Below are 26,308 nucleotides of genomic sequence, written 5' to 3'. Positions count from 1 at the left end.
CTTAAAACGAATGAGTTATGGGTGTTTAAAAAACGTCACAGATTATAAAATCTTGCTAAAAAGCTGAATTTTTTCAACTTTGATAGCTCTACTTTGAAGGATTGTAACTCAGTGAATATAATACCAAAATAAACAAAATTATAGTCTAAACTCATCTACAAACTGTAAACTAAATGTTGGAAAAAATCGGAGGTCAATCCGACTTAAAACGAATGAGTTATGGGTGTTTAAAAAACGTCACAGCTTACAAAATGTTGCTGAAAAGCTGAATTTTTTCAGCTTTGATAGCTCTACTTTGAAGGATTGTAACACGGTAAATATAATATCAAAATAAACAAAATTATATTCTAAATTCATCTACAAACTGTAAACTAAATGTTGGAAAAAACCGTATGTCAATCCGACTTAAAACGAATGAGTTATGTGTGTTTAAAAAACGTCACAAAAATCTTAATAATGTCCAACCGGTTCTAAACCCGGTAAAAACCGGACCGGACCGGGAAAAAAACCGGACCAGACAGGCGAGAAATCTTAGAACCGAGAACCGGCCCGGGGGGGTCCAAAAAAACGTTCCGGTCTGGTCCGGTCCGGTTCACCGGTCCGATCCGGTCCACCGGTCCAAATGCTCACCCCTAGGCTCGACGATGGTTAAATAGTCGAAGGTGGTGGTGAGAGGGCTATTCTGGTGCTTCTCTCAGATGATTTTCTTTTCGTTGCCGTTTGTGGATCCATACAACAGTAACAACCAATAGGGAATGTTTGAGTGTGGTGATTGTCGACAGAAAAGAAGAAGAAGAGGAGGGGGCTACCATGGTAGCCGATAACCTCTTGTTTGTTCGAAAAAAAAGAAAGAAATGAGAGGGACCATATGTGAGAAAGACTAGCAGAATTTTGTACTCCTCTAGCTTTCGTTTGAAGCAATTGTTGTAATTTGGAAAAGTCTATATTAACTTTTAAAGGGAATTTTTGGAAATAAACAAAGGCTATGTACTTTTGTTATTTAAATGTCATTTCTCGATTCTTGTTTCAACATACTGTTTCATTTTTTTTTCTGAAAGTGACGCCTACTACTTGAATCGGCCATGGTGATTCCAAAAATGCAGATGAAATTTAATTCTGATAAATGAAACTCAGTGAAATGGCATTTAAAGTTTTGCAATTAATTGTTTCAGATTCGACAAATTTTACGAATCTGATTTTGCTTGTGATTAAAACTATAGTAAAATAAAATTACATAACAGACCATAGTCTGATTTCAAAAACGTGCTCAAAAACAATTTATGAGGTTCGTAGCTATTTCAGACGAAGCAGTGCAGAGTTCGTTTTAGGAAAATCAGATAAATATCGATTTATAACTAGAAATGGTTGTAACTTCCTCATATGTTCTCTGTTTTGGACATTCCTTATATCCATGAAATCAGGAGAACATAATTTATTCAAATCTCTTATCTATAGGTCTTAAGTATACTTAATTCAAAAATTTTATTTTTAGGGCATTTATCAATACTTATTCCGTGAATTGTTTTCCAATTGTTTAACGATTGTCAACTTTGAGAAAATTTAAGGTGTCCTATATGCAATTTCAGGTATAATAACCTCAATTGTTGTAACAACGTAAATTTCTAAAAGAATTTTTCATTTTGAAAATATACTTTTATTCACAAGATAATATCAAAACATAATGTACCCAATGTTATCATAACCAAAACATATCCCAGAATCTCAAGACATAAAACTCCACAAGTGTGTACGGATCATGTCGGCGCCTTCCTGTGATCCTCGCTAGTACCTAAAACACTTAACACAACAATTGTAAGCATACATGCTTAGTGAGTTCCCCAAAATACCACATACAACACATACGCCACTCAAGGCCATAACTTTGTGGGACCTTTCGGTCCAAGTGTGTCAGGGGACTTTCGTTCCGAAATCCTAGTAGACCTTCCGGTCCTACCCGTATCGACCTTTCGGTCCGTAACCTCCTGACCTTCCGGTCCATATCAACTTGACCTTCCGGTCCTTATCATTCATAACATACATAACACATTCATATCATATAACAACATACAACACATACATCTCATAGCATATAAGATCTTCCGGTCACACATAGGTACCACTCTATGTACAATATAGTGAGAAGACTCACCTCGTACGAAGTCGGATAAACTCCCGTGCTCGACGTCCCGAACTAGCCTCCTCCTATCAACCGAGTGACATTCCTGATCAATACCCTCTCATAGTTGCATCTCTAAAGATTGGGTAGAAGGCCATTCTACCCCTCCCTGAACTCTCTTGAATCACCTTGACCAAAACCCTAAGGTCAACTGAAGCCAACGGTCAAACTTTGACCTGACTCGTCGAGTGCACATGGGCGACTCGGCGAGTCTATGCGGGTCCTCTGAATCCTTCTAGCCTCACTTGGAACATCGAGTCATCCCTACACTCGACTGGTTACTCTTGTCACGAATTGCGGGGCAACCCCGACTCGAATCGTCGAGTCCACTTATGAACTCGGCGAGTTGCATCCATGGCAACACTCAAATGACCTTCTGAGGTCAGATCTGCTTCTCTAACCTATAGATCTAACCTTTCCATACCCACTAATCATGTAAAGGTGAAACCGTTACACTCATGCAACACATATATGGCTCCTTTTGAAGAAATAGCCTAAAAAATGGCAACCTAAGTTCATTCCTTCCATAACACTCCATAAAGCAAGATGGATAAGGCTCTCTGGACCTCTATGGGTCCAGATTTGAAGTCTAGCACATAAAGGGACCATAAACTCAACAATTTAAGCCATAAAAAGGGTATAGAAAACCCTAGATTCATAGATCTTAACCAAAATAAAAGGAGAGTTCGATTTGCTACCTCAATACTGCAGATCCAAGCTTGGAAACCATGGATTAGCAACCCTCTTGACCTCCTCTAAATGGAAACACTTTCTTCTTTGCAAAATAACACCAAAAAGGATTAAAAAGGCTTGCTCTCACACACAACTCGCCCAAGCTCTCTAGGGTTTCTCTCTCTGGACTAGTAGCCGCAAATGAGGGCTATAAGGTCCTTTAAATATGGCTCAGGCCTGCAGATTTAGGGTTTCTGACCTCAGTGCGGACTCATCGAGTCACCCTGCCAACTCGTCGAGTCCAATCATTAATCCAGTCAGCAATTGGCAATCCTACTCGACGAGTCTAGGCGTCGACTCGTCGAGTCCTTCTCTCTAACTTAAAATAAATGAATAACATAGAGTACCTGAAATCCGGATGTTACAATTGCACTCAAGAACAAGGAATACTACATAATAGATCCTTTTATAGATATGTTTGTGGTGGTTTGACCAACGAACTTTGACTTATTTTTACCAATTGTTATGGAGGTAGAGGTGACAGAAGTGGAAGTGGCGGGGTTGGTTGGAGGCAAAGATGGTGGTGGTATTGGTGGTGAAGGTAACAATTGTGGTGGTAGAGAAAAAGGAATAGGCAAAGATGGTGGTGGTATTTAGGGGTGTTCACGGGGCGGTTCGGTTCGGATAGTAATGAAATTGTGAACCGTGACCACGGGGCGGGTACCTCATACGCACTAACCGAAACCGAACCGTATTGACAAAAAAACCGAACCGTATAAAAGCGGGTAACCACGGTTCGGTTCACGGGCGGTAAAATATAAAAAATTAAATTCAATTGAAACTAAAAACTCCATTTTACTTATCTCTTTCTTAAAATTAGTAAGTCAAAGAGTTAAAAAAAACATAATGAAGTTCAAATATCATATATTATAATTTGTATAATAAATACAATAATAAAAACAAAAAAATCAATTGAATTTAGAATTACAAAATTGAATTTGTTGATATGGATTTTTGTTTAGGTTATTACACTCGTAGATCAATCGAAACAATACTAATGAAATAATACTTTTTTTTAACGGTTTATATATATATATATATATATATATATATATATATATATATATATATATATATATATATATATATATATATATATATATATATATATATATATATATATAAAATCAAACGGTTCGGTTCGGGTATCCGCGGATACCTAAATATAAAAACCAAAAACTGACCCGTTGATATCCGGTTTTTTCGGTTTCGGTTTTTTTCGGTTACGTTTTTTTTCGGTTTCGGTTTTTTTCGGTTACGTTTTTTTTCGGTTTCGGTTTTTTCGGTTTCGGATTGGCCGGTTCAGCTCGGTTTTTCGGTTTTTTTGCACACCCCTAGTGGTATTATAACTCTCCCGCCGCGCTGGTGTGCTGGAGCGCTAGAGCTACAAAAAAGAAATATGTGGCTAAGGTTGAATATCAAGATCTGTATTTTTTTTCGGAATCTCTCTCTCTCTCTCTCTCTCTCTCTCTATATATATATATATATATATATATATATATATATATATATATACACATATGTATGTGTGTGTGCGTGTGTGTATGTGTGGTTGAGGTTGAATGATAAGATATCTATTTTCTTTTAAAATCTCAATGGAACCGTCACATACATACATACATTCATACATACATACATACACACATACATACATACATACATACTATATATATATATATATATATATATAGTATGTATGTATGTATGTGTGTATGTATGTATGTATGAATGTATGTATGTATACATACATACTATATATATATATATATATATATATATATATATATATATATATATATATATATAGGGTTGAGATTGGTTGAGAACTCAAAGTCTCCCGAGAACCCGAGAAATAAAAGTGGAGCGTTGGATCAAAAGTATTTCGTTAAGGACATGATCGTCATCTTACAAATTTCATTTAATGTTTAATTTTTTTGTGTTATTTAATATATTAATACAAATGTCTAAAAATTAACAAAATAACTCAAAATTTTGGATTTATTTTTTTTAAAAAAATAATTTTTGATTTTTTTAAAAATTGGAGATTTTTTAATTTTTTTCAAAAAACATGAATTTTTCAAATAAAAAATGAAAAAAATATATTTTTAATAAACTCATATTTTTTTTTTAAAAAATTGCATTTTTTTTCTAGAAAAAAACTGTATTTTTTTTTCAAAAAAGCTGCATTTTCTTTTCAGAAAACTGAATTTTTTTCAAAAAAAAACTACGATTTTTTATAAAATGGTGTAATTTTTGTCAAAACTGCATTTTTTTAACAAAAAAAAAATCAACGTTTTAGGTGCATATATGTATATTTTTTCAAATGTATATATGCATATTTCTTATACTATAATATTCGTAATTAAATTATAAAAAATTTCATTTTTATTAATCATTCTATAAACATAATACAAGTATTTTATTCGATATAAAATAAAATATAAAAAAACTATAAAGATTCACAGTGTTATCATTTCTTCATATCAAGATTTCCATATTTTCTTCAATTTATCACTGTTCACCTCTTCAATATTTTCCAAAAATTCATCAAAATCTATAAGAAAATAAGAAAAAATGATTAGTGGAAGAACACGCACATGTATATATCATGTAAGATTCACATGTGATTATATAATGTGATATTCACATGTGATTGTATCTTTTAAGATTTAAATGTGAAATTCACAAGAAAATTTTAAAAAATAATTAACGAAGAACACTTCCACAAAATCCATGTGTTCATATAGATGTAATTCATATGTGATTCACTTATGATTTACATGTGAATCACATGTGATCCACTTGTGATTTACATGTGAATCACATGTAATTGATATGTGATTCACTTGTGATTTACATGTGATTAATATGTGAATTACATGTGATTTACATGTGAATCTCATATAATTCATATGTGATTAACTTGTGAATCACATGTAATTCATAGGTAATTCACTTGTAATTTACATGTAAATCACAAATTAATCATATGTGAATTACATGTAAATCACATGTAATTCATATGTAAATCACATGTTATTTACATGTGAATCACATATAATTCATATGTAATTCACTTGTGATTTTCATGTGAATTACATGCGACTCACATGTAATTCATATGATCCATATGTGATTCATTGTGATTTACATGTAAATCACATGTAATTCATATGTGATTCACTTATGATTTACATGTGAATTACATGTGATTCATATGTGAATTACATATAATTTACATGAAAATCACATGTAATTCATATGTAATTTACTTGTGATTTACATGTGAATCACATGTAATTCATATGTTATTCACTTGTGATTTACATGTGAATCACATGTAATTCAAATAGATGAGATATATATCATCTGTCTATTTGACTATTTATGCAAAAAAAAAAAATCAGTTTTGGTACACTTACAGTTACATGAACTGAAGGTGGATCCGTGGATGTATAGAGACTGTATCCTAAAACACAAAGAAAAAAGGGCAATGGCAGAACATATTCTTGAGGATTTACATCCGGTATTAAAAAAATGAGTTTATAGAATCACTCACTATATGTAGTCTTTACTTTAAAGCTATAGCCTCCAACATACACTCACCAAACCATGAATCAGGCGGAACAGAATATCGTTAGAATATAATTTGTTAACTTTAATTAGTTATGTAGCATATAAAATTAACTAGCATAAATAAAACACGATGTCACCTACATACATGGTCTCTTAACTCTAAACACACATTATAACCTATACTTCACAGTGAGTAAGAAACACGTCATCCTCTAAAGAATGATAGATTCCACCACCATCAAAAGCAAGCAACCAAACAAACTCCACCACACATGGAATTCTCCATGCTAGTGGTAATTAATTAATTTCATAAGTTCTAATTAACCACTAACTCATGAAGAGAAAGGAAAAATTTATCAATTTTTTTAAATATAAGTAATTATAACTTGTCACAATAAATTTCCAAACAAACAAACCAAAATACATTCTCCATAGTGCCATTAAACCATTAAACATGTAAAGCACTGCGTATTGGCCTGCCTCATACATACAACACAATTGGATTCCTGAATCAAAAAACAAATTAGACTTCCCAGAACTTTAGAGGTCAAACAAATTATAAATTTTTACATCTTTACATATATATAATAAAACTAGGAAATTAGAACACATTCTAGGATAAGTATGAGATTTTACAAAAAAAATACATATTTATTACTTGCAATCAACATATAGTCTTATACGAATGAAAAAAATAATTAACCCAATTCATATATGAATGATTCTTTAGTATTTCAAGGAACAACATTCTAGGATTAGTATATTTATAATTTCATCAAATCTCCATCCAAAAGAATTGTTAATCAACATATCCATTTAAACAAATTGTAAACAACAACTTTAAAGTAAGCAGTTATATACTAAATCAATTAATCATTTTTTTCAAAAAAAAAAAAACTTTTTTCAGGGCATTAATTGTAAAGCTTACTTTTTTCAAAATGACAATAATGTCCACGAGAGATGACAAAGTAGCAAGGTGTGATGTAATTAGAAGTTACATGTCTTGGGATAGACAGATATATATAAAAAAACTGGTCTAAAATCTACATGGAGTAAATAAAGTCAACATAATTTTTTAACTATTAAACTTTTAAAGCATTTTCTAAAAGCTTTACCTGAGCAGAAACTTTTCGAACTTCAGAATTTATATCTGTACAACGTGGAAGATACACTATGACTCTATCTCCTAAACACAATGCATCTCTATTTGGCAAAAGAAAAGCAATTGTACATATATACAAGCAATTACATAAATCAATAAATCATAATTCATAAATGATTTAAAGGAAACAAATTGTTTAGTTTATAAACTTACATGGTAAATTTGAAACATTTGACTTTGAGTTGCCAGTGACACAAAGGGTATGAAATTTTAGAAGCATTTCATAAACTACATGACATCCTCTTTTTATTTGGTAATTAAGAGGTGAAGAAACAATGTGATCGATTTATTTCAAGCTGTAAGAGTTGTTCTGTACGACTTTTTCCATCTTCCTCACTATAAAATATATAAAAAAAATTATATAATGTGGTGATCTTAATTTTGTAAATTGTTAACATGAATACCTTGTGAGAAGAATTCACAGCTTCAGCTGGATCATTAGGTAAAGAAAAGAAACATATATTGTGATTTCATTTTGAGATTGAGCAAACTTATTTAACGATGACATCTATAGTATAATTTGATACTAATTAAATAAATATACACAAAATAGAACATGATTTAGCACTACAGGAAGAAATCTCCTACTACTAATCAATCAGGGAAGAAAACGTGAAAACGAGATGTTTACCATCGAAAAGAGAGATCTGTGGCTACCGTCGATATGAGATATGTGGTCGGGGGTATGTTTTTGGTGAGATAAGAAGCCATCAAAAAACCGATCGATTGAACGCGTCATTATACTCGATCGACATATGATCATATTCTCTAATAAAATATTCCAGAACTGAGGATCATCGATCTTTTCCAATACTTTAGATCTGGTGAAGCTTTAATCGACGCCGAAAAAAGAGAAGTAGGAGCAGTTGTCACGACTTGCGGTGGAGAAAAAGGAAATCGATTCTAATTCCCAGATCAACGACGACTAAAGATAACGACGATGAGGAAGAACATGAGCGAAGGGAGAAAACGATGGGGGTTGAATCAGGGTACTTCATCACAAAAATGCCCCTGAATCATTTAATTATCATGCCCCCGTGTTGTTTTTTCCCAATTATTTGCAAAAATGCCATAAAGGATCCTAACATTTTACTATTTTGATCTAACGGCCCTAGTTTGGTTTTCAGGTTCTCGGAAAACTTTGAGTTTTCATATGATTCTTCCCACCCCTCTCTCTCTGTCTCTGTCTCTGTCTCTCTCTCTCTCTCTCTCTCTCTCTCTCTCTATATATATATATATATATATATATATATATATATATATATATATATATATATATATATATATATATATATATATATATATATATATATATATATATATATATGGATTGTGCATCAGATAAGTTTGTCAAAACTTAACCTAGATAAGTTGGAAAAAAATTACGGACTCCGAAATGACAACCCGTAATGGCTGTCCAAAATGAACAACAGCAGATAAAATAATTCAGAATTGTACTTTCTTGAAAAATACTCTAAAATGTTATAACGCAAAATACTTCTGGTCTCTTTAATCTCATCAAAAAACTCGACACTCCGATATTCAATTACTTTAATTTGAAATTTCATGTTCTGGCAACACCGTCAAAATTGGCCCAATTACCAATATATTCTCTTTTCTCATTTTGTAACTATCCCTCGAGTCATCACATTTTTTGGTTATGAAAAATGTGTAACTGTTACAATTATAACCATTGTTGACATCTTTATCAGAAGTAACAATTTTAAATTTTAAAGTTTGTATATTTCTTTTGATGGTTAGCAACTTTTATCATCTTACGCGACACACCTGTTTGATAAACAACAATTCTATCTTTGTGAGTACGTACAAGATACCTAATTAGCATGAGATAACTAAAACCAAACAAAAATACACGTAAAACATGTGAGAACCACAATTACGTGCCAAAAACTGGTGCATGAGAAGGAGGATGCGTACATATATTCTTGTTCGGAAGTTCCATTTGCATATCATTATTCATTAAAAATATCGTTTTTTAGTAATTTCCGAAATTAGCATTTTTAATGTTTATATTTACATCACATAAATGTATCACATACAAAAAAAATAGATAGAACTCAAGACTCAAGAATATTATAAGCATAAGGAGTGAAAACTAATTATAATATCTGTTTTAATAGATAAAAATATGATATTCAAATATAATTAAGAGAATAATGACATATTTAGGGAAATGAAAGTAGAAAAGTATATAAAACGAAATTTATAGAATATAACTTCATAAAAAACAAGTCCTTTTTTTTATCCTTCCTATTAACAAATTCATAGGCTTTCTCCGAATATATCCATACCACGAGGTCCATATATGTGATCTTCTATAAATGAGGGGTCTTTATGACATAATTTCATAATACAAGGGTTTGAACATTTAGCTATCCAAAGCAAGAAAGAAAAAGACGGCAGAACTGTAATTCGTTTTTCCAGAGCTGTAATCACCGATCCCAGACCAATCATACTACGAGAGATTGTACGTTTCGAAGTAAAAGTTGTACTATCTCTGGAAGTTTTATTTAGTACTATCTCAATTCAGCAAGAAGCGTGCTGTTCAAGTGAAAAGACGTAGTTAATTACTTCTCTCTGTGTGTGTGTGCAAGTGTGTGTGTGGGGCACCATAATTTCTTAAGAAGATACTTCACCCTTCATCCACAATACGCAAACTTTCGAGATTCCTCTGGTGCAACCCAGATAGAATCGTCTTTTTCTTTCTGGCTATTTCAGCTCTTTTCACTTCACTTATTTGGGGAAAACATAGCAAGAAATCGAGAATTTTGTGGGGTTTATTGTTAATTGAAGTGAGTTGAGGTTGTTGATTTTAGGGTTTTAAGGAAGATTTGGTTTCGTTTGATGGGAATTGGGTAAGGTGGGAGATGAGGAAGTCTTTTAAAGATTCTTTTAAAGCACTTGAAGCCGATATACAACATGCCAATACTCTGTAATCTCTCTCTCTCTCTCTCTCTCTCTCTCTCTCTCTCGATTAATTAAGTATGGATTATGTAAATTAATGATTCTTAATATAATATTGATTGAATATTATGTTGGATTTAAGGGTTGTCATTCTCAAAACATGACTTTGAATTACAGAGCTTTGAAAGAGTCTCTGAGTAATCAGTCTCTCAAAACATGTGGTTTTAAGTTGTTTAATTCTATCAAGAATCTTTAAATTAGAGAAAAATTGAGAATTTGGCTGATTATTTAGTTGTAAAACAAAAACAGGGCATCGGATTATCCAAAGGAGTATGATGGTGGATGCCTTCAGATGAGATTATCATACAGTCCATGTGCTCAGTTCTTTCTGTTTTTTGTTCAGTGGAGCGATTGTCACCTTGCTGGTGCCCTTGGTTTACTCAGAATCCTTATTTACAAGGTATATATATGTGTTATGTATGTGTATGATGAGGGTATATACGTCTTTTTCTTTCATGGTTGTGTCCATTTTATTTTATCATGTACCCTTTTTGGATGGAATGATTGACATCATTCTAAGTTTTCTAGTGTGTTAAACGCTGTAAACCTGTTATTTAATGTTATATCATGTCTGTGTTACAATCTTTATAGTTTCTTCATGTACAAGTATGTTGGGAATGGAGGGGTATTTTCGACATTTGTGAATGATGTAACTTGTCATTATATGGCATTGCAGGCATATGAGGATGGAAAGACGAGCATGTATATTCATGAGCGTAAAGCTACTATAAAAGAATTTTATGGTTCGTTTAGCTCGACCTTTATTTTTTATTTTAGCAAATAACCAAAAAGGAAGTATATGAAACTGAAATGACAATTTGTCTCTTCCGTCATTTCATGAGGGAGAAAGATACGTCATGGCAAGAAATTCTTTTACACTTAACGTACAAAGTACGATTTAAAGAACAAAAGTTAAAAAATTGAGGCTTTTTGTTAAGTCTATTACTTTTTCGCAAATTTGCCCTCGTTCTTTGTTTTTAATTCCCATTTACCAACCATTTACGAAGTGTAATAATTTTCTCAAATATCTTTTAAACATCATTTGTTTGGACAAATAGTAAATGGAAAAGAGGGTACTCATTGTGGGACCTTTTGAATAGGTGTTATATTTCCATCTTTATTGCAACTTCAAAGGGGAATAAGTGATATTGAAGATAGGAAACAAAAGGAGCTTTGTGCATCAAAGTATCAAAGAAAGGATGAGATGAAAAAAGGTAAACTATCTGAAATTGATATGGAGCGAGAGGAAGAATGCGGGATTTGTTTAGAGTTGAACACCAAAGTTGTCTTGCCTGATTGCAACCATTCCTTGTGTATGAAGTGCTACACAAATTGGTAAGTCGACTCCATTCATTGTTTATATATATATGCATACATATAGGTGTATGGTTCATGACTTATTTAAGTAACGAGCTTGCATGTGTTTACCTATTTGTTACCAATATTTTTAACTAGTTTATGCAACAATTTTGAAAATTTTAATCAATTTATGCATTCATTAATGGACAAAATATAGAAAAGTATTTGCACTTTCACCATTTTATCAATTTGACTGCTATTTTATATTGTGATCAACAATTATACCTTTCGTGACCATGAAAAGAAGACATTTCTTTCGGTTACCCGGTTTTGTAAAACGGCAAAAAACATAAAAGAACAATATGTTTTTACCATTTTATCAATTTAGCTGCTGAATTATTATTTTTTCTATGATTATTATAATAATACTCCACCGGTTAAATTGATAAAAATAGTAGTTACCAAATCAATAAAATAGTCAAAGTACGTTTTCATATATTTAGCCTGATATGGAAACCGAATAACCGGGAAAAATGTTTTCCTTTAACAGTAAGAAAAAGAATAATGGTTTAATCATTACAAAAAGTAGCTAAGTGACTAATTCAATAAAATGATGAAAGTACAAGTGCTTTTCTTTTCTCTATTTTATCTTTCATAGATTGGTATTTTTGGTAACAAAATGAAACATGGCTGCATAGATTCATATGAAATCCACTTCCTTGCATATTTTGGTAAGGAGAAATAAATATCCTCCTATTTTTTTTTCCTACAAATCTTCTTACCCAATTAAATAATGACATGTGTCACATTTTAGTGATATATTAATATACTAAAATGATATATGTCACCATTTAATTGGATAGAATGATTTGTAGAAACAAAAGTAGGAGGATATTTAATTTCTCGTAAAGTCTCTTACTATGTGCGTATAATACATATACAATCTATTTATCTTGGTCCATGACTCTATGTCAATACCTAGCGCTAACATTACTATGGTATCCATATATATGGTAACTATATGCGACAAAGTGAATTTTTTTATGAGTTTGTGCATTCATATATTAGTAAATTTTCACCATGGGTATCATATATACAGATACAAATACAATGATTATTTTTCATATTTAATATGAAGAGAGTTGAATATTGTTGACATTGCTAAACTACCCCTATGGCAAAGGGTAAACGAGTCTTTTTACTTATTGGTATACAACTAGTTATAAATTCAAACGTGTAATAAACTCAGGCGTGCTCGCTCTCAATCATGTCCATTTTGCCGTGATAATTTGAAACGAGTTAACTCGGGTGACCTATGGATCTACACTTGTCGTTATGAAGTCATTGAATTATCAGCTATTGCAAGGGAGAATTTGAGGAGACTTGTTATGTATATCCAAAAGCTACCTCTTATTGTTGTGGATCCTGTCAATATTTCTTATGACCCTCGCTTCCGATGAAGGCGTTGTAGTGTTGTTGTGGGCATCATCCATTTGTACATATAATTGTTGTTTGATTTGAACTTACATTGTTTTGGATTTGTTGAAATATAGCATTGGTTTGTATATATTTGTAAACAGTTGAACACACTTGGTTGGATATATGTTGTAACCTGAAAATTGTAAAAAGATTCAACTAATTTGATGCGTTTGTGCTTTATAACTAACAAAAAGATTGAATTTTTTCTTCTTTGTCACGAGTTAGTATTTTTTTTTTAATTTTTTTTTTAAAGTATTCAATAATTTTTTAACTGTACTCAACAGGCTGTTGAACACTTGATCTTTCATTGATATGATCAACAGTTGTTGGTTTGTCTCGTTAGTTGAGTCAGGCATTCTACGTGAGAACGTGTCATTTTAATTGAATAATCTTTCTTTCGTGTGCAACATTTTATACCTTAATACGATGAATAATGAGAATGAAAACTGAAGGAGCTCGCTAAATCTTGAAGCGAATTAGAGATTGAATCAGGTGAATGTCGTCTTCCTCTTGCCAAAGCAGCCTTATTTTGGGGCTGAATCATGGTACCACAACAGATGATATGTGAAACTTCATTGTCTATTGACCAAGATACCCATTACGAATACAATCAAAAGGAAAACTAGAACACATATAATTCACTACTTTGATTTCATTTGCTCCTATTCCAGATTAGACCAAGCTTGAACAGATCTCAAACGAGCATGTCCCAACGCATTTGACGGTCTGGGGCAGTCAGCAAACCATCGGTCCCAAGCCGGTCTCGGGTCGGATTGATCTCGGTTCGGATTGGTCTCTCAATGGTTTGATTTCAGTCTTCATGTATGGGTTGGTCCCCAGTACTAGTACCAGTACTAGTCTCAGTCCCAGTCCGAACATCTATATCCTTCCCACCTAAAAAACTTAAGACAAGCTAAATATTTTTCTATAGATGCAATCGGTGTGGCCAAAGTTATTGCGTTGCGTGAAATGACGTGAGGTTTTTTTTTTTTTTTTTTTTGCCTTTAGTCCTTAATTTAATTTATATTTGGTTTTGTTTAATTAGTTTTGTAAAAATCCTGACTAGGTCCTGATTAATCCCTAGGCGCTACTCGACCAATTAGAGAGCGCCTAGCGATTAATCGTTGCATACATAATGAGTGAAACATTATAAAACGATGAAATTTTAACATTTTGAAGAAGTTTTATCTCAATGGAAGCTATTTGAGGCATAATTAGTGTTGTATTAATCATATTAACCTATTTTGTTATCATATTAGTGATATTTACGAACTTTGATATGATATTAGTCATATTTAATTTCTTAAAATTCAACAAATTAGCAATTAATGGTACCCGATTAATCCTCCGATTAATCTCCGCCTAGCCAATTAATCCATTGACCCCAGTCCACCGACTAGCTAACGTCGAACGTTTTTTTGCAACCTTAGTAATTTGTAGTACATAGTTTAAATGTTGATGGAGAGCATATATATATATATATATATATATATATATATATATATATATATATATATATATATATATATATATATATATATATATATATATGATTTAGCATAAACTTTTATGGATAAGTGAGAGAAGGACAAAAGGGGCCAAAAGAGGCCCAACTTAAAACGGATACAACTTTTGATCCGTAAGAAGTTTGGAGATATGCGATGCATCGACATAAAGCTCTCATTGGGTCAGAGCTCCTAACAACTCACCATTGCCCGATCCACATCTTTCATGTTTAGGCCTCAAATTTGTGATTTCCCTCAATTTCGGTTAATTTAACTTTTGTGTTCAATTTTGATGAAAAAACATGTCATTATTTGGATTTTAAAACTTTTCTTGTTTATTTAGCTGTTTAATTTCAAAAAACTTATCATTAATTTTATTTTTCAAATTTGGCCGCACTTGCCAAATTTAGCTCTAACGTAGCCTTTATAAGCCTTAGAGGCATTGTGAAATTCAATAATAAATCCTCTTTGAGTTTTTTCTTATTTTTTATTTTTACTATGCATCACATGGTATCGGAGAACATCTGCATCCTAACGGAGAATGACATTGAATATGGTCCACAAATGAACCCTAATGGTGGGGTCGCATGGTTGAGGGTTTGTAGCAGCTGATGGATGCTCTTACTACGCAACTTATTTCCGTACACACATCGTAGATGGTTATAATGTATTTGGAAATCACAAGGTTGGAAAAAATAATGACAATCAAAGGCAATACCAAACAATCATGATGGTGGTAGTGCTACAGGAGGTCGTCATCCTCCCCCAAAAACAGAAGATAGTCTATGTGAATGATTTTCTAATGATGAAGATGAAGAAAAATTAATGATCAACATGCTAGAGGCGGACAAAATGATTACAAATTTAGTTACCTTATCATGGCCAAGATCCTTAATTCAATAGGAATTCGGACCTCAAAGGTATTCTCAACTGGTTATATGAGGTTGATAATTTTTTCTATATCATGGATATCTCAGACAATCGACAAGTGAAGATCCTCGCCTACAAACTTTGTAACATCATGTTGATGAGGTAACTCCAAATTTTAACCCTAAGTATGGAGATCATTACATTTTAGCCCTTGTATATGAGAAGTGTTGCAAAATGGCCCATAGTGGCATTTTTGTAAATCTTGGTCAGAGCTCATGTACACTGGGCGTATGTGCCAAAACCTCAAACCCTAACTTTTAGGGTTTGGACCATATTTAAACATCCTTAAGTCCTAAGCCTTGTCCCTTCCATCAGCCTCCAACCTCATTTCAACCCTTTTGCAAACCCTAAACCATTTGAGAGCATTTGTGAGACTTTTAGTGCATTTTTGGTGACCTTGAAGGAGGAAGGAAGAAGAGAAGATAATCTACGAGGAGTGGGACACTTTAGATCCAGAATCAGAACATTATTTGGCATCATTTGGAGGTAAAAAGCTCTGAACTTGGTTAAGTGTTGATTAGATCTTATTTAGTCATGAAATGATGTTATTTAAGTTCAATAAGCTTGGTATTATGAGCATAGGTTACTCTAATCCATATAAGTTGCCATTTCAGACGTTTTGGAGGATCTAGAAGTATACAAATGTAATCTTAATTGTTAGTTTCCTTCTATGCATGAGTTACAAGGTTTTAATGGGTTAAGTAATTAGGGTTTTTGTTATTGGGCACTTCCTAGCCATGGTATACCATAAAGTTAGAAACTTTATGGTTAAGGACATGATTTAAGTCTAGATCCGGAATATGTGCAAAAGAGCTTAAGGATTAAGCTCTTAATAAGAAGGTGAGGTGGTCAGGCGAATACGTTGGGTGTACGAAATTGGTATGCTGTGCGTATGCGGTCAATGCCTTGACTTCTTGGTCAAGCTACTTACGCCCCACGTACCACTGAGTACACCCATCATACTCAGCCGAGTTGATTCGACTATTTTGTTGACTTTTGACCTTGACCAGGGCTTGATCAATTTTGACCTAAGGGGTATTTTGATATTAAGTTAAGTTAGGCCATGATTTAATTAATAGGTGATGAGTAGAGCCGATATTCAGAGCAAAGATTTATTCAACTATCGTTCGGACTGAGAGATGAGTTTTTCCACACTATGCTTGTGGGTCAAAGGCACCAATTCCGACCCACTAGGTTATGTATCCTGGTTTATAGGATGGTGTTATGCTAGTATATATATATATATATATATATATATATATATATATATATATATATATATATATATATATATATGATTGAGTAGTAGATATGTATAAATATTTGTATTTGTCGGATATGCGTTTATTTTTATATGTTACATGTGTCGACATATTGTGCTTGGTTTGAGTTGGTCCTGCTTTGTGCTAAAGACCAAGATACCAAAGGCGGTCCGGATAGGCTGTAGGCATTGCGAGACAGTCCAGTCATGCCGAAGGCCTAGAGAGCGGTCCAGATAGGCTGTAGCCCCTGTGAGGCGGTCAACTTAGGCTGAAGGATCATATTTGCATGCTATTGTTTGTTATGTTATGTGATGGTACTTTGGGGGAACTCAATAAGCTTTGGCTTACGATTTCAATTTATTGTTTCAAGTAATTTAGAGGATCATGGGAAAGAGAAGGCATGATTGTGCACATCTTCCTGTTTTTATGACATTCGATCTTGGGATACTCTGGTTTTGATTATACTTTGAAAAAATGGGATTTCTGTAAACATTCACTACTAGAAAAATAGTCTTTTACGAAGCGCAATTAATGACACACACTGATAGAGGACGCGCATTTGTGCGTGCCCTAAAAATTAATGTCAGTTTTCCAAAATTTGAATGATAGAGGACACGCATTTTTGCGTGCCCTAAAATTAGTGTCAGAAAAAAAAAGAAATACGGAGGGCACCTATAAAAAAATGTGTGTCGTGTAACTATGTCGCTTTATATTTTTTTAAGGAAACATGCATTTTTAGGGGGAAAAATGAAATCCAAAAAATTAACCCCCGCCTATTCATCCCAAAAATTCCCCGCCTCTTCGAATTAGGGCCTTCGTCTTCATCCACAGCTTCCTCAATTCCTCGATCCATCACCTCCACCAAAAACCTAATTCTCGGTTCCAACAAGTTCTTACACTCTTAATTCGACCCTAATGAGCTGAGGATTTAGGGTTTTTACCTCCTAGTTATAAATTTGAGCCGATGATTTAGGGTTCCTAAATCCGACCCTTATTTTTTCTATCTCACTCTCGTATTTCCATCTCATCCCTCTCGTCTAGTTTAAAACACGTAAAGGGCGACAAACACACTATTTCTTTGCATATTTTGGTATTCACCAAGATCTGGTTTCCATGTAAGCTTTATGTTTTGAGCCCGAACCATCCTCACGCAATGTCATCAACTTCTCTTACTTACGCATCTGCACTTGGTGGTTCTTTGTCTAGAAGCACCACTCCCGAACCTCAAATCATGGCTACGCTCCATCATCACCACATGCTGCTCGGTTCTGGATTTGTTAGGGCTTGTTTCATCCATTCATTGCCTCCCTTCCACAAGCGATCTTATAACTCTGCCCAATCGACCCCCTTCAATCATCTTTGCTATCAAGATAATATGCCTCCACCGTTTTCTTAAAGGTGATTTCATTTTTGAGATTTGATTATGTGATCCCTAATTTGTATTCAATTTTTATTTTGCTATCAAGATCACATGGTTTGATTTGTGTAAGAGTTTTTTCTGATTTGGTTGGTTTGTCTTTCCAAATTTTTGTTACTTTCCCATAAGATTTTGAATCCGCAAGTTCTTCCAATCGTTGCTGATCTCTTATAATTGGCCTCTCCTGCATTATTTATTGTTTATTCTGTATTTTGTACTCATTCAATAAAGGATAGAGACTCTAACCTCATAAAAAAGGGGCAGGGGAATACATCCCATGTTCACTGAACACCAACTGTTCGATGAAATGTACCACTGAACTGTGATATTATTTATAGTGAAATTTGTTACTTTTTGTGTAGGTTTGAAAGTGCTATGTTTTTTCTGTTGAGTATGAAGGAAATCCTGACCTGAGAATTTGGAAGAGCTTGGAAGTGTATTAACAAGTCAAGATGGAATCTTGAAGTGTTTATTTTTCAGAAATGCAATTGAATCTATCTAATTTTACATTGAAGTTTTAGTTATTTATGCCAAAAAAAGTTAGAACATAAAAATCCTACTTATACGTCAAACTAGTTTTCAGTCATTGAATTTTTATTCTTTTTCTATAAACTGTCCATGATTATGTGGGATTGTTTTATAGGCACAGACATGCCGATTATGGACTTGGTGACCCGAGTTAGAGTTGGTGCTAGTCCGTCCCGTGATTTGGCTTAACTTGCATGAATTTCATAAGTTCATTTTCTCAATAACTATTTTTTTCTCATTATTGAATAAGATGTTATGGTTTTGTTGTATATGTATTAGGTTATCCAAAGATCATTCACAATAATCTTACGGTCTTAATTATATGTCAACATCCAGAGATCTTTAGAAGGTAAAAATATCAAAAATGCTATAAAAAAAATTCATTTAGCGACTAGTGTGTATTATGATCGGAGAGAAAGAAATAATATATTCTTAAAAAAAGAAAGGAATTATATGGAGAAGGTAGTTGGGTTTAGCATTGATGATATTAAATACAAATTGTTGGGTTTTGCAAAAAGCTTATTTCGGTCTTAATGAGGAAGTATAAGATAATTGTGACATGTTTTTTTTTTTTATCATAAATATCATTCTTATCGATAGAAAAGGTAAAAGAGATTGAGGTTGAAAGGAAAAAGAGATAAAGTTTTTGTCATATGGAATATAGTAAGAAATGACATAAGTGGTATTTTGTGAAAAATCAGTTTAAAATATCAATTTGTACTGTGACTGCATAAACAATATGGATTATTGGTTTAAGAATAAAGGTCATAATATTTGTTTCTAGCTCTACAGTGATTTAAATTTCATCTAGTTCATAAGATGGTTTAAAAAGAAAAGGAAAGGGTACTTTGGTCCATGTATTGAATTTTAGTGTACAAGCTGCGAGTTTAAGAGGATTACATGTAATCAAAACTTGGTTATTTGGAGAAGCAAAACTAGTGAAGCGTATTGTTGGTAGAATCTTCATTTTCTTATTAAGAACAATTTGAATTTTAAAATCTTTTGGAGTTTGACCGATATTATTAAGGAATGATATTTATTGAAGCTTTATTATAACAATCTTATGATTTGCTCTAAATTTGGTAACATCAGGATATTGTTTTTCGTTAGAATAAAAGGACAATTTGGTCCTTTTCTTTGAATATTACTTGCGAAAGCTATTTAACCCTATTTTCATTAGGATTTTACCTTTTAAAATGGTTATCTTTTCTTTGAAAATGGGTAAAATCCCCATATTATGTGGATATTTTGCTAAAATATTAGTTGGTTGGTTTATATCTTATTTCCATGAAGAGATAAATTACCAAATAGTTGTTTCATGCATTCCCTAGGTGCTATTCTTACTCCCGGCGAGACTATAGTTGCAACTAGTAAAAATTTTGGAATCTTAACATTTTTGTGGTAGATTCTTATTTACAATCTATTTGTTTTTTTTAATTGAGATTCTTGTTTTCTATACAGGTTGGTGTTGAATTAGTCTGCCTTATGCTTGGTATCAAGTCTAAAAGAATTACAGTCACACACAAGAAAACACTCGTATGCCCTTCTCTCAAATTACTTATTTCTTGGTATTATTAGTATTAAATAACCGGAATATGTTTTGTTTTTCTACTGGACTATTATGCAATTTTACAACTTTTAGGATGTGTTAAAGCTCCTTAAACGATAATAATTCCTTCCCAAACATGTTGATTCTTTTACGCAAACGATATCGCACGCTTTGTTGAATGAGAAGTCAAAACAATCGCATGATTCAGTGTCTTTGAGGTGAATTTATTAGAAAAAGGGTGATATGTGTTGCAATATGTAATGCATAGATTATGCAAAAGCCTTTTAGTATTTATAAGATTCTTTTTATAATTAATTTGTGTAAAATATTTTGCTTATTATGAATAACTTAATCCACACAATACCAATAAATCAAAGTGGTGTTGCTTACCAACCTAAAATTCAATGATATCCCGATCAAAAATCAATCTTGGAGAACCAAGATGTGCCCTGAAGCTGATCAAACAAATCATCAATCCTCGGGAGTGGGTAACGGTTCTTCACTATTACCTTATTCAGCTCCTGTTAGTCAATGCACATACGACGAGACCCATCCTTCTTCTTCAAAAACAATACAGCTACGTAGATAACTCAGGGATCTCTGGAGGAGCCAACTGATACAGTGCTTTGGCTATCAGAGTCGCACCTGTAACCAAATCAATCTTGAACTCAACCTACCTCTCTGGAGGCACCTCAGGCAAATCCTCTGGATACACATCGGGATACTCCCGCACAATCGGCGCATCATCCACGATCGCCTTACCCCTATCCTGGGTATCCATAATATAGGCAACAAATCCCGAACAACCCTGCTGAATATAACACCTGGCCCTCGCTGCTGAACACAATAACGGCCTACTCTGAGTTCTCTCTCCCTGAACCACTAACTCTCCCCCACTTGGGGTTCAAATCCAGACTAACTGCTGCTCACAATCGATCACCGCCCCATTGGGGCTCAGCCAATCCGTATTTATAATAACCTTGTTCAGATGTAAAGAGATGGGAACAAAATTGACCAGATACTGCTCACTGAACATCTAGAGAGTACAATCCCGATGAACCCTCGCACTGAACATATCTATCATCCACGACCTCAACATTCAAAGGACCATCTAGCTCCCCAGGAGCTCCAATAAACCTCTTGCTAAGCGCAAGCGACACAAAGGATCGGGTAGTCCCCGAATCAAACAACACTTGAGCAGAAATACCATTTACAAGGAACGATCCTAAAATAAAACACATAAATATAAGCAAACAATTTAATATAAATAAAGATATAAGGAGAAGATACATAGCCGTAACTACATCAGGAGCTGCACGAGCCTCCTCGGCCGTCAGCTGAAAAACCCTGCTCTTCATCATAGGTGCATCCGCCTTTCCCTGGCGTTCGTCGGTGATCCGAAGAGTCGCAGGAGCTGGTGCTGGCACCGGTCCTGCTCCAGTGAAACTAGGAAAATAGGCCTTCTTGTTGCTCCTCTGATTGCAATGAAAGCAAATTAGGTCAGATATTCGGGTGGTGTTGGTAGTAGTACAATCCCTGCTAATAGGACCCGTTCGGTCACACTTAAGGCAGTCTGAGCCACCTACCCTGCATGCCCCCTCGTGCATCTTGTCGCACTTGCCACAGTGGCTCCGGCCCTGCTGGCCTCTCATCCTAGAATTAGATACCTTGGACCTCTTACCTGAACCCTCTACACTCAGCATATAATCTGGCTTCCTCTTCTTCTCTATCTCAAGACCAATCTGCCTCTCCCTAGCCCTCACTATCATACCCTCCAGCTTCCTGCAGCTGGATTGGCTCACAAACTGTCGAATATCGCTCCTCAACATCTTGTGATACCTCGCCTTCTTCATCTCCTCGTCCACCACATACAACGGAACCAAAAGTGCCCTCTATCAGAACATCGTGGTGATCTCAACCACCGTCTCAATAGTCTAGTAGAGATCCTAAAACTCTCACTCCAACTGCTGCACCTTAATCACCAGTGCAAACTCGTCCCTAAATCTTGTCACGAAATAATCCCTTGTCATCGTATCAGCAACCTGGTCATGAACTGCACGTCCCACCTCCTCCCACCAATCTCGTGACTTGTCCTTCAGAAGACATGAAACAAGTCTGACCTTTGCCCTGTTGGGGCAACTGCTTGTGTGGAAGGCGTTAGCAACATCCGCTAACCACCTCCTACTCGCTATCCGGTCCTTCGCCCCGTGATAGTCTAGATCTCCACATGCTCAGTGTTCCCTAAAGGTCAAAGAAGGCGCTCCAACCAAGGCTACCATCTCAGAACGAAACTAGCTCAACCGCTCATTGAAAATCTCTAGAATGCCCTCCTTGACCATACCAATGATCACATGAGTCTGCTCAAGAATGCAACGCGTAATCTCATACAAGATTAACTCCCTAGTCTGATCATCCAGCTACCTGACTCTTGAACCTGGGCCCAAGCCCTCCCCATCACCAGAACTACCAACAGGTCTGCCCCACAGAGTCACCATACTGAAAGTCGACCATATAAACTATCATAATAAGCATTAGAATATATCGAGGGGATCAAAACTCTTCAAGCTTCTTAGTTTTGTCATAGCTCTCTTTGAATCGAGTACGAATCCTCTGCTTCCAATAATACGGGCCCATACTACCTTCCACATCTATCCGTACTTTCCTCAAGGATTGCCTTGAATCAGCCAAGTGACTTTATATCCCTACAATCAACCCTCAGCTAGATAAGGCTCCTAATACTAAATCTTTTCCTAGGTTTTCTTAGGCCAAACTCCACACCACTCTCCGCCATCAGCTATAGAAGGAACTCCCATTAACCTCCTCTAACTAGCTCACAAATATAATTATATATCACCAAAACCAGATAATTCTCCGAATGAGAGGTCTCACACTACAATTGTTTGACTCAAACAAGAGCTGCACAATAGAGTTAAAAACTAACCTTCTAAAATTATTTAGTTCCCATTATATGTAACTTAGCATATTCGCTTACTAGTTAGTTGAAAATAGTGAGAACTCCTAAAAGCACAAAGCAAGCAACATTCAAGCATTAAGTGATCAAAACCACGCATCACCTAATCAGGCCATCCTATCACTACTGATTAGTACTAGCATGAAAGTCTACAAGATCATATAATAAACATAAAAAAGCATCTCTCCTATCATTCTATCATGCAAATATTGAGTAGATCCTTAGCCCTAACTAGCATGCGATTCACAGATTCACAAATTAAATCATAATGAATAATATGTATGGGTATTTTGGGAAAACTTTATTGAGCTCGGTCGATTGCATGCACGACCCCCTTTCTTGTCTTAGAAAAATATTTTAAAAAAAATACATTTCCTTTTTGAAAAACTTACCAAATCCTTAGTTTGAGTTTAGACACACACAAGAGTACGTCCGAATCCCTCAAACAAATGCTCTGATACCAACTTGTAATGTCCCAAAACAAGACCTGGATTTTTTTCATTTTTAGTTTAATAAAACAATAAACCATGTCGTTGTATTAAAACCAAAGTAATAAATATTGTATCAATACATCAACAATATCAGAGTAAGTCACAAAATGTGAAATCGAGTGGTGTGTGTGCTGCAATCACCCCAAACTCCTCCTTTTGGAACCAGAAGTACCTGAAACATATATTGAAAACCGTAAGCATAAAGTTTAATGAGTTCCCCAAACTACCACATACCAGACATGATAAACACATAATGGGCCCCACCCGCTATCGGGCCCCGCTCGACATTGAGCCTCGCTCGTTATATAGATCTGCTAGTCATCGGTTTCCGCCCAACATACATGTAAGCACATAAGCATAAATCACATAACACGTACAATAATCACAAAGATAGATAACATACCGAATGGTCATCGGGACCAGCCTGGCATTAGGCCTTGAACATATAAATGCATATCACATGCAAGACTCACGTAACAACTAGCATACTAAACCTACAATCCATGAGCCTACATTGGTGCCTTCGACCCGCTAAACATAGTGAGGAAACTCACCTTGATCTGTTGAATCAAACTGATAAATCTTTGGCTACTGACTTGAAAAATCCCCGCGATATTAATACCAAAATACATCCAATTAATACTTGGATTCCAAACCATAACCATCAGCCTAAATTAGGGTGAAATAGCATTTTACCCCTTTATCTAGCTTGGTCTAAAATCAAGGCCCAACTATCTACACTAGAAAGCCCGGATTCCAAAATGATCATCCCAAGGCCTAATTATGGACCAATTTTCCAAATTGGGCCCAAGTCCATTCGTAGGCCTCCAATCCAAAAGTCCAATAAAATATCATTAGCCCAAAATAATATTTTGATCGCCCAACAAGGCCTTAATAATCTAGAGTCAAAACAAGGCCTAAAACCGAAATGCCTAATAGCTCCGAAGCCCACTGCTGAGTATATAGGGCGTACTCAGCTCGTACGATAAGTGTACTCGCTTATGGGCTTGTACGTGCAATGTACCACCTTGTACACCCGGCGTACTCCTCAGTTTGGCTAACTAGCTTCATTCAACCCTTAATTGATTAAGACAGTAGCCCAATACTCAGATTTGACTTCCTTGAGGTGGTTTATCACGTAAAGTTGCAAACTTTACGTCCATGCATGGCTTAATGGGGCTCTAGAGCTCAAAAGAGCTTCATAAGTGACTTAACACATGCATGAGAGCAAAACCACCATATAGTTTGCACCTTTATGCTTGATAAAACCTTAAAACATCCCGATCTAAGAGAATAAGCTCCATAAACAACCTAATCTCACAAGTACCAACCAAAAGGTCCAAAATATCCAAAACAAGCCAATGAATAGATCTATGAAATGAGTCGACTATCTTTGAGCTTTATACATCAAATGTCACGAAATGGAGATGCTAAAGGTGGATCTCAAAGCTTTTCCTTCCTCTTTAAAATGCACCAAAAAAACCAAAAATGCTTCACAAGAGCTCCAAAGGAAATAGACAAGGCTAAAGGATGAAATTAGGGTTTCAAGGGTAAGGAGGCTGAGTAAACATGTCCAAAAGAGACTATCTCATGGATTATATATATATACAATGCATGCACACATGAGCCATCAGTCTATCTGGACTGCTCTTGAGCCTCCAATCTGACTAGCCCACCTTACAAGCCCAAAAGTTCACCTGGACTGCTCTCTTTCAGCATACATCTGACCCACCACTTACCTACATCACACCGTTGGCCTCCCCGGTTATCATAACCTTTAGCACAAAGTAGGACCGCCTCAATCCAACCCACCACAATATCTCAAAATTTGTAATAAACGAGCAATCCAGTCAATAGATAAAAAAGGATACTATCTACCCTAGTCCACTTGTCTAACAGCTCACTACCGCATACCAGTCCTCATATAAAGCACTACCACACTACCAGAAGATCTCCAAGGAATACATAGTTATATGTAACTAGAGGTGAGATGGACATTCGAACATGCGATCTCACTCTAGAGCCACAACTAAACAAAGAACATGCAAGAAAGCCTAGATCAAGAGTTCTCAGGCTATCCTACATGACTACATATAACCCATAGGGCACTCCACTAGATGATCACCATCCAACTGCCACTCTAACCAACATACCACTACTTATTTATCCTAACATACATGGATATACACTATAAGACATAGGGTAGTGAGGAAACTCACCGGAATCGAACACCCAAGGAACACAAA

At 34.8% G+C, this 26,308-nt stretch overlaps 1 protein-coding gene across 1 annotated transcript; it reads left to right on the top strand.

Moving 5' to 3' along the window:
• The first annotated feature begins 10,244 nt into the window (after positions 1–10,244).
• Positions 10,245–13,619, top strand: LOC111884068 (E3 ubiquitin-protein ligase AIRP2). The gene is made up of 5 exons (XM_023880397.3): positions 10,245–10,599; positions 10,881–11,031; positions 11,308–11,374; positions 11,732–11,966; positions 13,180–13,619. The coding sequence occupies exons 1-5, from the start codon at positions 10,535–10,537 to the stop codon at positions 13,388–13,390; spliced, it is 729 nt and encodes a 242-aa protein (XP_023736165.1). The 5' UTR covers positions 10,245–10,534; the 3' UTR covers positions 13,391–13,619.
• Positions 13,620–26,308: the final 12,689 nt, after the last annotated feature.

Source organism: Lactuca sativa, chromosome 8 (genome assembly GCF_002870075.4).
Source record: "Lactuca sativa cultivar Salinas chromosome 8, Lsat_Salinas_v11, whole genome shotgun sequence".
NCBI lineage: Eukaryota > Viridiplantae > Streptophyta > Magnoliopsida > Asterales > Asteraceae > Lactuca > Lactuca sativa.
Note: the sequence above shows the minus strand (reverse complement) of the source record. Positions and strands in the feature narration are given on the sequence as shown.